Source organism: Canis lupus, chromosome X, assembly GCF_011100685.1.
Source record: "Canis lupus familiaris isolate Mischka breed German Shepherd chromosome X, alternate assembly UU_Cfam_GSD_1.0, whole genome shotgun sequence".
In the NCBI taxonomy this organism is placed as follows: domain Eukaryota; kingdom Metazoa; phylum Chordata; class Mammalia; order Carnivora; family Canidae; genus Canis; species Canis lupus.
In genome coordinates, this window is record NC_049260.1 from 74,641,086 (window position 1) to 74,654,567 (window position 13,482).

At 39.7% G+C, this 13,482-nt stretch overlaps 1 protein-coding gene across 2 annotated transcripts in view; it reads right to left on the reverse strand.

The window, feature by feature from the left end:
• Positions 1 to 13,482, reverse strand: part of PCDH19 (protocadherin 19) — a 137,994-nt gene that overhangs the window by 58,598 nt on the left and 65,914 nt on the right. For both annotated transcript variants that reach the window (XM_038587837.1, XM_038587836.1), the window contains exon 3: positions 1,857 to 1,915. In XM_038587837.1, coding sequence (XP_038443765.1) covers positions 1,857 to 1,915 — 59 coding nt within the window. The remainder of the gene's footprint in view (positions 1 to 1,856; positions 1,916 to 13,482) is intronic.

Consider the following 13,482-nt stretch of genomic DNA (forward strand, 5'->3'; position numbering starts at 1 on the left):
TAAATTTATGGGATTGGAGCCAGCAAAATAATAGAATTTTCACATCTTCTCTACTGTAGCTCCAATAGACCCTGCTTCTCTCTTTATTTTATTTATATTATTTTAACAAACACACTCTGATTCCATTTTAGCTGCAGAATAACCACTGGACCATTCAAGAGGATATTTGCATGAAGAGTAATAAAGGCATCATGTGAATAGTCAGTACTGGTTTTTCAGCCCAGTAAGTTCTCCACTTTGTTTAGTGCTCCCTCCTTAGAGGGCTCCCTGAACCTTGGTACCCACTGCATCAGATGGAATCTTCCTTGGCAGTATTCAGCTCGGTATTCTGTGGCTATATGGATAACAGTTATGACTAACCAATCACACAAATCCTCTTTGTTTTTTTTGTATTTTTGTTTTTTGAAAATATTATTTATTTGACAGAGAGACAAAGAGAACCAGAGAGCACAAGTGGGGGGAATGGGAGAGGGAGAGGAAAAAGCAGGCATCCTGCCAAGCAGAAAGTCCACTGTGGGACTCGACATCGGGTTCCATACCAGGCTTGATCCCAGGACCCTCAGATCATGACCTGAGCTGAAGGCAGATGCTTAACTGAGCCACCCAGGTACCCCACAAATCCTAACTTTGAATGCTACATTTGAAACACTTCCAAATATCTTAAGAAGTGTTGAATCACGCAAAGATTTTTTTTTTTCCTGAGACACCAGGGTAGCTCAGCGGTTGAGCATCTGCCTTAGGCTCAGGGCATGATTCCGGGTAGGGGGATCGAATTCCACATCAGGCTCCCTGTGAGGAGCCTGCTTCTCCGTCTTTCTATGTCTCTGCCTCTCTGTGTCTCTCATAAATCAATCAATCAATCAATCAATCTTTAAAAAAAGATTTTTTTCTTTTCCAGTCTTACCTATAACGTTTTTAAAAGATTAGAAATTAGTTTACTGCCATTAACATATCTTTAAAATGATTCCAAAGTAAACAAAAGCACAGCAATCTTGAAATTCACTGAAAGTTCCACATGAGAAATTGTTTAAGGCCTCTCTCCATTGAAAGCGAAGAGCAACAAGAATTTTGATATCAACATGATTTTGAAAATATCTGTTTTCTAATATCAGATATCAAAATCATCATATAAAACTATTTTAATATGATCCCAGTTTTTTTAAAATTTGTGTCTATGCATACATTTTGATGTAAAGGAGAATGGTAAAATGCCAACAGTGATTATTTTCGGGTAGTGGAATTACTGCGATTTTTATTTTTCTATGTTTTTCTGAATTTTTCAAATCTCTTACAATAAGCAGACAGGCGTTCATTTTAAAATCCAAAAACAGGCATTCATTTTAAAATCCAAAAACAAAGGCATCATGGGGCACCTGGGTGGTTCAGTTGGTTAAGCACTCACCTCTTGATTTTGGATCCAGTCATGATCTCAGGGTCATGAGATCCAGCCCCAAGTCAGACACCCCGCTCAGCAGGAAATCTGCTTGAGAGTCTCTCTCTCTGCTCCTCACCCTACCCCCCCAACTCGTGCACATTCTCTAAAATAAATAAATAAATCTTGACATAAAAACAAAGGCATCATTTAATTTTTTTTTTTTTATTTATGATAGTCACAGAGAGAGAGAGAGAGAGAGAGGCAGAGACACAGGCAGAGGGAGAAGCAGGCTCCATGCACCGGGAGCCTGATGTGGGATTCGATCCCGGGTCTCCAGGATCGTGCCCTGGGCCAAAGGCAGGCGCCAAACCGCTGCGCCACCCAGGGATCCCCCAAAGGCATCATTTAAAAAGCTTAATCTGTTTTGCTTTTTCTATTAAGTGAAGCTTTGTCATAGAAATAGACAAGCAAATCAACATACCTTTTGATTAAATGGGCTCGGCTGTTCACATAGTTGGAATCAAAGGAATAGTTTTCAGTCTGCAAAGGGGAAAAAAAAGATTAAAAAGGTTACATAGATGATTCATGAAGAGAGCCAAACTGTTCTACTTAGGGGGGAGTTTTTCCGCTGTGTGAGAAGCAATGAATGAATCAGAAACCAAGGCCATAGTGGGAAAACAGCCTCAAGAATTTCTGCCGCTTTCTTAGGGCCCTGGGGGTTCTGTGGAGGCAGCCCTCAACTGCAGGCCAAGATGAAATTGATACAAACATCCCCTAGAATACCATGACTACTGACCATACAACCACTTGGAGGAAGATACAGCATGACGCACAATATTTACAGAAACTAATTGCTTCCCGTTCCCAGCGGATATAATTCTGTGCCCATCAAATTGACTGGAAGTTCAAAGGTATTTTTTATTAGTAGTAGATAATTAACAAGTTAAAATATTTATTCCATGGATAGGGAAATGCAGGCAAGGTAATCCCCTACTGTGGATTTAAACTCTGCACTTCTCTTTAAGGCATTTTGCTCAGCATTGGTTATGCAGGAAGCCCCCCCCCTTTTTTTTAACAGATATAAAGGCAAACAAGTATTATGCCTGAAACTGGGTGAAGGGCAGTCCACAGGGGGTGCCAAAACCTTTTGTGTGAAACATGAAGTTTGCAAGCAAACCCTGTTTCAGCTCCTATCATTAAAACGCTACTGCCTAATCTGGTTACAGTAGACTGCCTGAGCAACAGCTTTACAAAAGCAAATGCAGAACACCTGCCATATGGGATGGGAAACCGTTAATGAGCACCCAAAGGGGGCAGCCTTAGAAGGTGGGAATGAAGAGAAAAATTGACACGGAAGTAACTGAAAGTCCTAGGAAGGTGAACCTTACCCCAACACTAAAGTACTACTTTCACTGAACCATTGTATCTACTGGAAAATGCCTAATAACATCTCCACCCTCCTGCTATTCCACCAGAAATCCTCACCATTCTCACCATGCCTTAGGGCCTTCTGAAATCACTGACTAAAAGTACCTGAAAAAGGAAACAAAACAGCTATCTAGCTAACAAAATAGCAGATAGCTTTCAGATGACTAGCCGTCAGACATTAACAGTGCTAGGCTCTTAGATGCTTTTGGTTTCAAGGAACTCAGAGATTGGTAGAAGAAAAAATAGGATAGGTGCTAGCAAATCCAACTACCACGTGAGTACCAAACAGCTAACAGTTGGGGAAGAGGGGACCCTAAGTATCTAGAGTAGCTGGGGATGACAGCAGTGAGCAAGTAGGAGAGAGTGCTGAGAAGGTAACTACATACCACCATTGTCTTGTACTCAGGCATGCTCATGCCCTCTACATGTTCCTCATTTGATGATGGCCTCTGTAATATCCCCTCACACTGCTTTTATCTAGGGGATAAAATCCCCTTTAATGTAAACCACAAATGATTTTTGGTTCTGTTATAAGGAATGGATTGGGAGAGTAAAAAATCAAAAAGGTCAGTTCATTTCGAATCTGTTCATAAGAAAATGGATGCTGAAAAAATAAAAATAATGAAAATAAAAGAAAATGGATGCTGAAATTGCTGCAAATATAATTACAGGAAGATGAGGTAGACTTGAAGCGGCATTGGGAATACAATGCTGGAAGTATTGCTGGAAGAAGTCATCCATCTGTAAGTCGATCAACAAGCATTTCTTGAATAAATTATTATCCCAACATAATAGGCAAAAATTGTCCTGGGTAAATGTGCTCTTTTATAATATTCAATACAATATATAATATAACAAGTGGAAGTCTCCACCTGTTAGAAAGCATGCTATCTAATTAAAACAGGAAATGGATTAAGTACTCAATGACTAGTTTCAAAGTGCAACCCTGGGTAAATTACCTAATTTCTGCATGCCTCACTTTCCTCATATATAGAATAGGGACATGAATCCAAAGGGAAAGTTCCACTGAATTTTTCATGGTTCACGGTGGAAATGCTGGAAATCGTTAACTTAATCCCCGCTTTCCACGGAACCTGAAACCCCAAATAGGATCAAGAATTTGACCTCATTCAAGGAATAAAAGAATAGCATGAACACATTTCATCTCAGCCTCCAAACGTACTAAAACATTTTTTTCAAGAGGGGCACCTGGGTGGCTGAGTGGTTGAGTCTCTGCCTTCGTTGTATCCTGGGGTCCTGGGATCAAGTCCTGTATTGGGCTCCCTGTGGAGAGCTTGCTTCTCCCTCTGCTGATGTCTGCGCCTCTCTCTGTGTGTCTCTCATGAATAATTAAATAAAATCTTTTAAAAAATCATTTTTTCAAGAAAGTTAATAGACACAAAAAGCAAAAAAGGAAATTGTGAGCACAGTGGCTTTGCAGGAAAAGCATTGAGGAACATCTCAAGATACTGTCATGTTGAAGAAGCCAGTTTTCTTTTCTTTTTTTTATAATAAATTTATTTTTTATTGGTGTTCAATTTACCAACATACAAAATAACACCCAGTGCTCATCCCGTCAAGTGCCCCCCTCAGTGCCCGTCACCCATTCACACGCACCCCCACCCTCCTCCCCTTCCACCACCCCTAGTTCGTTTCCCAGAGTTAGGAGTCTTCATGTTCTGTCTCCCTTTCTGATACTTCCCACACATTTCTTCTCCCTTCCCTTATATTCCCTTTCACTATTATTTATATTCCCCAAATGAATGAGAACATACAATGTTTGTCCTTCTCTGATTGACTTATTTCACTCAGCATAATACCCTCCAATTCCATCCACGTTGAAGCAAATGGTGGGTATTTGTCGTTTCTAATGGTTGAGTAATATTCCATTGTATACATAAACCACATCTTCTTTATCCATTCATCTTTCGTTGGACACCGAGGCTCCTTCCACAGTTTGGCTATTGTGGACATTGCTGCTATAAACATCGGGGTGCAGGTGTCCCGGCGTTTCATTGCATCTGAATCTTTGGGGTAAATCCCCAAGAGTGCAATTGCTGGGTCGTAGGGCAGGTCTATTTTTAACTCTTTGAGGAACTCCAAACAGGAGTAAATCCCATTTACAATTGCACCCAAAAGCATAAGATACCTAGTAATAAACCTAACCAAAGAGGTAAAGGATCTATACCCTAAAAACTATAGAACACTTCTGAAAGAAATTGAGGAAGACACAAAGAGATGGAAAATATTCCATGCTCATGGATTGGCAGAATTAATATTGTGAAAATGTCAATGTTACCCAGGGCAATTTACACATTTAATGCAATCCCTATTAAAATACCATGGACTTTCTTCAGAGAGTTAGAACTAATTATTTTAAGATTTGTGTGGAATCAGAAAAGACCCCGAATAGCCAGGGGAATTTTAAAAAAGAAAACCATATCTGGGGGCATCACAATGCGAGATTTCAGGTTGTACTACAAAGCTGTGGTCATCAAGACAGTGTGGTACTGGCACCAAAACAGACACATAGATCAATGGAACAGAACAGAGAACCCAGAAGTGGACCCTGAACTTTATGGTCAACTAATATTCGATAAAGGAGGAAAGTCTATCCATTGGAAGAAAGACAGTCTCTTCAATAAATGGTGCTCGGGAAAATTGGACATCCACATGCAGAAGAATGAAACTAGACCACCCTCTTGCACCATACACAAAGATAAACTCAAAATGGATGAAAGATCTAAATGTGAGACAAGATTCCATCAAAATCCTAGAGGAGAACACAGGCAACACCCTTTTTGAACTCGGCCACTAGTAACTTCTTGCAAGATACATCCACGAAGGCAAAAGAAACAAAAGCAAAAATCAACTATTGAGACTTCATCAAGATAAGAAGCTTTTGCACAGCAAAGGATACAGTCAACAAAACTAAAAGACAACCTACAGAATGGGAGAAGATATTTGCAAATGACCTATCAGATAAAGGGCTAGTTTCCAAGATCTATAAAGAACTTATGAAACTCAAAAGGAAAGAAACAAACAATCCAATCATGAAATGGACAAAAGACATGAACAGAAATCTCACAGAGGAAGACATACACATGGCCAACACGCACATGAAAAAATGCTCTGCATCACTTGCCATCAGGGAAATACAAATGAAAACCACAATGAGATACCACCTCACACCAGTGAGAATGGGGAAAATTAACAAGGCAGGAAACAACAAATGTTGGAGAGGATGCGGAGAAAAGGGAACCCTCCTGCACTGTTGGTGGGAATGTGAAATGGTGCAGCCACTCTGGATAGAAGCCAGTTTTCAAATAGAGTATTTTGCATAGCTTTGCATAAAAGGCATCCAACCTGTGTGTACTATCCATACTGTGTGCAGTATGGACCTCTGCAAAGACCTCACCTCCAGTCATAGCGCCAGAACTCTGGGTATGGGCAAATAAACAAAGCCATTCAAATTCTATCCCCAGTGACTATACTATGTCTTGATCCTAATGAAATAATATATCTACCATGTGGATTCCCTCTTGCAGGCACTGAGTAAAAGAAGAAACAAGTCTATAAGGCTTGCTTGTGAAGATCTTAATAATTCCCTTTCCCGGGCAGCCCTGGTAGCTCAGCGGTTTAGCGCCGCCTTCAGCCTGGGGGTGTGATCCTGGAGACCCGAGATTGAGTCCTGCATCTACCTCTGCCTGTGTCTCTGCCTCTCTCTCTCTCTCTCTCTCTCTCTCTCTGTGTGTGTGTGTGTCTGTCATGAATAAATAAATAAAATCTTTTTTAAAAAATTCCCTTTCCCTTACTCTGAGATCCAGATTGGGTAACCTGGGCAAACACGCCAGGTATGATCTGCCACTATAGGTAGAAAAGAGTATTACTGAAGTTTGTCAGCTTCCTATCTTTCTTCCCTCTTTTTTTTGCTCTAAAAGAGTAAACCACCCCTTCTTGTGGGTCCATATGTAAATAAATATTCCATTCCTAAAACCAGCACAGACCATAATAGGCAGATACCCTATGCTGCATCCTCATGAAATTAGAAGCACTAGGCATGCAGCAGATTTCTAGAACCAATTTTCCCATAGTGGATGTTGCTATGTTGAGTCATCCCACTGTCTTTTTGTCTTTGTAATCTGTCTCAGGTCTCTTTGTGAGGCCACTTGATTGGAGTTACGGGAGCAAACTATGAAACAGAATTATTCTAATTGATAGCATACACTATTCTGGCCCCATTAATACTACATTCCAAACAACTGAGCTAATTGGCCACAAATAGCCTATTATGGGTCTGTGTATATTCACATCAAGTGTTCTTGTTCATATTGATTCAAGGTATGTGCTCAAACCCAACTTCTGTGCATTGAAAGACATTCTACACTTTTCCTGCACTTCAGATGGAGCAAAGAATGAGACTCAGACCAGCCTGAGGAAAAATAATAATCTTTTCTTTTTTTAAAAAAATATTTTATTTATCCATTCATCTCTCCATTCAGAGAGAGAGGCAGAGACACAGGCAGAGGGAGAAGCAGGCTCCTCACAGGGAGCCGGATGTGGGACTCAATCCCAGATCCCAGGATCACACCCTGAGCCAAAGGCAGGTGTCACCCATGTGTCCCCGAAATAACCTGTTCTTAATGAATAGTTTGCACATCTTAATCCAGTGGTTCTCATCCCTAATGCACATTGGAATCTTCGGGGGTTTTAAAAATACTGTTGCCAAGGTCCCACTCCAAGAGATTCTGAAGTAATTGGTCTATAATAGGGCCCAGCCTTTGGTATTTTTTAAAGCTTCCCAGATACTTCAAATGTACATTCAGAGGAGAGAACTGTCCTGAGCAAAGGACTGACTACAGGCTTTGACATGATGTGCTGTGTTTTCTAATGCAATCCCAGTTGTTTAGAAGATGGCATCTCTCCTGCCAGATTATCTGTCAAGGTTATCTCAACATAGGTTAAAGAACTAGAGCAAAAATACACTTTTTAAAGAAATAATAAAAGAGCTTTTCTTTTTTGCATGAATTTATTGGCTCCTGGTTAGCCCTATTTTATCAAAATTTGCTTGACATTATTCCAATCCCCTCTCTAAGTATTCTAAATGGCAAATAACATGAAACATTTGAGAGGGGAAATTTTCTCTAAATGTCACATTAATTTCACTAGGAAATGTCCCCATCTCTAATGAGACAGCCAAGTTAACACAGGAACACAGTAAAGAAAACAAGAACAACATTTGTTTCTGAAAAACCTAATTTTGACATTAAAAAATGAGTCTAGAGCAAACTTCTATTTCCAATCTCAGTTGGAATGGAAAAATAAGACTCATATATGTCTCCCATATATGTCTCCCAAATCCTTTCTTTATCTAGAAGTGTTTATCCTAGGAACTCATTGAGAACAGACTTCTTTTGGCTTAGGTTTAATAAAACCTTGATTTTCTGAAAACCTGATGAATAAGTACCTCTGGATAGCTGAGTTTTTTAGATACCTTAGGGCTTTCCTCTGCGAGAACCAAAACTTTGATTTAAAATCCTAATCATTCTGCGTTGTTTCTGAAGGGTATTGTACAGTTGTTTATTGGTTACTTAGAAGCACCCTTCTAAACATAAATCACTGTACCATGCAAGTTTTGATGGTACATTCACTGACCTCAAAGTGTTCTGTTTTTTGAGTTCTTGCCTTTAATTTTTAACATATGTCCTTCATCACCTTGCTATCAAACACACAGTATTATTACCTCTCAGTGCTATCAAAAATCAAAAACAACTCCTCTTCCATTACAGTAGAGTTTGATACTTCTACTCTACCATGTTCTTAAGAAACTCCATTTGTCTAGAAAATAAGAGTTCAGATCTGGGCAGACAGCTGAAATACTGTTGTTCTAAGAGGGAAATTACATGATCTTTAATATAGAGACTTTTTAGGGACGCCTGGCTGGCTCAGCAGTTAAGCGTCTGCCTCTGGCTCAAGGCTTGATCCCGGGATCCAGGATCAAGTCCCACATTGGGTTCCCTGCATGAAGCCTGCTTCTCCCTCTGCCTATGTCTCTGCTTCTCTCTCTGTGTCTCATGAATAAATAAATAAAATCTTAAAAATAAATATAGAGACTTCTGTGTAATATTTTGTTTCTTGTTTATTTTTTACCTGCTTCAGACGCTTCTTTTTGATTACTGCTTTCTATTCTGAGCTCCCTTCTGGATATGTGAGGTTTCCAAGCAAGACTTTTGGGTAGGTGGTATGCTATTATGTCTCTATGTTAATAAGTCTGGCACATCAGAAGTCAAATTCTTCCATTTTGTCAGGCCCCCAAGGTACCAAAATGCCCTACTTTAATTGTCATTTTGCATTACTCTTACAGCTCACTGAATTTTACCCTAGTCTCTCAAAGAGTGACTGTGACTGCCTCAGCACCACATTTATCACCAGGAGAGACTTCAACCCGACTGAGAAAGAAACTAATAAATGCAAATATCCAGAACTAGAATCTTTTGCCCAGTGGCACAACTCCCCAGGTCACTACACAAAGCTTAAAAAAGGTTTCTGAGATTAAAACAGATATTCCTCAAACCTTAAAGTTTTCAACTTAAAATAAATAGCCATTTTTAAAAATGCTTTAAAAGTCCCATCAAACTGAAAAGCATCCTAATTGCAATCTGCTATCTAATTATTTTAATTTTTAACTCTTAATCATTTTAGCAATACAAACAGGAAAACTGGAATCCCAAATCAGATGCACAGCAAACTGATTTTAAAATGCTAGTCCTTTTTAAACTGCTGATGTCTAATAATGGTAATTGTATTTATTGATCAACGATGAAAAGACCCATAACCTTTTCTAAAACCAATTGCTGTTTTAGATGTTCAAATGACAGCTCTTCACAAAAGCATTTTTAGGAAATGAATTGACAAATGACTTTTTCCTACTTCCTATCCGCAACACATAAAAATAAAAATGTAAATTCTATATAAAAACAAAGCCAACATGCCTCCAGCTAGAATGTATATTCAAAGGCTCATTCATCCAGACAGCAGCAGCTGAAGCAGGAATTAGTGAAGATGGAATAAAAGGCACCATCCCTAAAGCTGCCATCACTAGAAAGCTCATATTTACCTTGAACTGGAAAACAAGCCAAGTAAGTAAGCTCCCAGTATCTATGCCTACATATATCTCAAGCCTAATTCTCATATTCTCATGCCTAATTCTCGTTTTTTCTTTCTTTCTTTCTTTCTTTCTTTCTTTCTTTCTTTCTTTCTTTCTTCTTCTTTCTTTCTCTCTTTCTTCTTTCTTTTCTTTCTTTCTTTCTCTCTCTCTCTCTCTCTCTCTCTCTCTCTCTCTCTCTCTCTCTCTTCCTCTCTCTCTCTCTCCCAAATGCATAGTCACAAACATCCACTTATACTAGAGTGAGCAATATAGTATAGTGAGACAACCTGGATCTCCTTCCCATGTTTGTCACTGCCACTGATGGCCTTGAATAAATCTCCTTAATCCTCTTCAGGCCTTAATTCACCTATCTATAAAATGAAGAGAATAACCTGAATGATGTCACTGTTCTCTTTAAGCTCCAAAAATTCTAGGATTCTAAAACAAAAGGCTTGTATTCATTCATTCATTCATCCATCCATTCAATAAACATGCACCAAAACCTGCTGATGAAAAAAAATGACATAGGTTGCAGCTCCAAGGAGGCCACAAACTAATGGACTTCTTATCAGGGATGGTTAAAATGTCAACCATTCAGAAAAACATGAAAAATACACACACACACACACACACACACACACACACACAACTCTCACACACAAAGAGTGGCACATATTCTCCTGCAGATTTATGTATATATTTATACATAGGCTGCTAGAGCACAACTTTGAGAATTATACTGCTACTTCATAGAGCCAAATAGCACCATAATGGCTTGATGAGGGTAGGTGACTCACATAGGAGGATCTGGCCTTTATATTTCTTATATGTACAAACTCACATCATAAATAAAGGCAAACTCTCTCTCCTATCAAATGGGTTATAAGATTCTTAAAGTTTTTAGAAATAGTGTGTCTATACGTTCCTTTAGCTCCATTTCCACAGCCTTCTTCACCTTGTGCCTCCATTTCCTCATCTGTATTTGCCTTTTACTCTAGCCCAATGTACAAAAAACGCTGTGTGGATAATCTTCCTCCCCTACTATTTTCATCATAGCACTTCTCTTTCTAGGGGTGTAAGGGACACTTTACATACAGGGGTTTCTCGATGGGTTTGGCATTAAATCTAAATCAAATCTTTAGTTGAGTGGTCATCCAGGATCAGTCCTCTACTTCTCCCATATTTCATTTCCCTCATTTTTAATATATCCACATCACTGGTCATGCCACACTACTTGGCATTTTCTCAGCACTATGTACAGACTATGCAGCATAGTTATGCATCTCCTTAGGTTCTATGATTATTTCATGTGTACTATGTCAGTTCATCTTCCAACTGGACTGGAAGCTCCCTTTTGAGCTCTCAATGTCACAAGGCTGGACACCTAGCAAGTACTCATAAAATGTATCAATGAATTAACAGAGAAGACATGGAAGAAATTAATAATGAGGCTACTTATCACATTAAAGCAGATGACCAATTCTATCAGGCCAAGTGGTCCTATTTCCTCAGAAAGCATCCATTCTACACACTGCCTTCTGTAGTTACAATTTGTTCTCTGTCCTCACTCCCAACTACTACATTATAAATATACAGTAGTCTGGATATAACTGCCAAGGATAAGCTGACACAATTTGGTGCTTTCTACCCATCTAAATCCATCAGTCCTACCCCATCACTGGAAATGGCAGCAGTGACACAAGATAGTGTTTCCAAACCAAAGTAGATAAAATTTCTGGAGGAAGATAAGGCTTTGCCAGATTGCAATTCTCTGAGTCACAGATTGACAGCATGGCAGCTACTTTTCTACATGTGAAACAGAACTCTGGGATTCCAGTGGCTTTCAAGAAAGGGCTATCTATGGAAAATACAGGCCATGTGGTTAACTAACATCCAACAACTCAAGTTGAAAGAGTTCCCCTTTTGGAAGCCTTTCATCATCATTCCTAAAATTTCAGTAGCACCATCAATGTGGTCAGACTACCTCTATCAGCCCAGGGAAAGTGCTTTTCTCTGTCTTCATCATTGACTGGGTCAAAGTTTTGCCTTTAGAAGAGCAACCAAGTTGCAAATTTTACTACAAAGACCTTGAGAAACACATCAGCTTTCTGCAGGAATCCATGTAATTCAGAAGCAAAAGCCTGCTGAAAGACTAGGCTAAGCACCATACCACTAAATAGATGAGCAAAGGCTTCTGAATAAGGCTCTGGGATATTTTTCTAAGTGTTCTGTGGGGGTATTGTGAGCTATTAAGTAGTATCTGCTTATAAAAAACTTTCAAGAGCCAGTTAAGGGGATCCCTGGGTGGCTCAGCGGTTTGGCGCCTGCCTTTGGCCCAGGGTGCGATCCTGGAGACCTGGGATCGAATCCCACATAGGGTTCCCGGTGCATGGAGCCTGCTTCTCCCTCTGCCTATGTCTCTGCCTCTCTCTCTCTCTCTCTCTCTCTCTCTCTCTCTCTGTGGCTATCATAAAAAAATAAAAAATAAATAAATAAAAGAGCCAGTTAATGCCTATTCTATGTACAAATGCAAAATCAACAAGACCTCATTGTGAGTAAAAGTAGCTGAAGATTGGATAAACTCAACACCAAAGAAACAAACAATCCAATCATGAAATGGGCAAAAGACATGAAGAGAAATCTCACAGAGGAAGACATAGACATGGCCAACAAGCACATGAGAAAATGCTCTGCATCACTTGCCATCAGGGAAATACAAATCAAAACCACCATGAGATACCACCTCACACCAGTGAGAATGGGGAAAATTAACAAGGCCGGAAACCACAAATGTTGGAGAGGATGCGGAGAAAAGGGAACCAACCCTCTTGCACTGTTGGTGGGAATGTGAACTGGTGCAGCCACTCTGGAAAACTGTGTGGAGGTTCCTCAAAGAGTTAAAAATAGACCTGTCCTACGACCCAGAAATTGCACTGCTGGGGATTTACCCCAAAGATACAGATGCAATGAAACGCTGGGACACCTGCACCCCGATGTTTATAGTAGCAATGTCCACAATAGCCAAACTGTGGAAGGAGCCTCGGTGTCCATCGAAAGAGGAATGGATAAAGAAGATATGGTTTATGTATACAATGGAATATTACTCAGCCATTAGAAAAGACAAATACCCACCATTTGCTTCAACCTGGATGGAACTGGAGGGTATTATGCTGAGTGAAATAAGTCAATCGGAGAAGGACAAACATTATATGGTCTCATTCATTTGGGGAATATAAATAATAGTGAAAGGGAATAGAAGGGAAGGGAGAAGAAATGGATAGGAAATATCAGAAAGGGAGACAGAACATGAAGATTCCTAACTCTGGGAAATGAACTAGGGGTGGTGGAAGGGGAGGAGGGTGGGGGGTGGGGGTGAATGGGTGGGGGTGAATGGGTGATGGGCACTTGACAGGATGAGCACTGGGTGTTATTCTGTATGTTGGCAAATTGAACACCAATAAAAAATAAATTTATTATTTAAAAAAGTAGCTAAAGAGTAAATAAAATGAATCCAATCACGTGAGCCATGCTA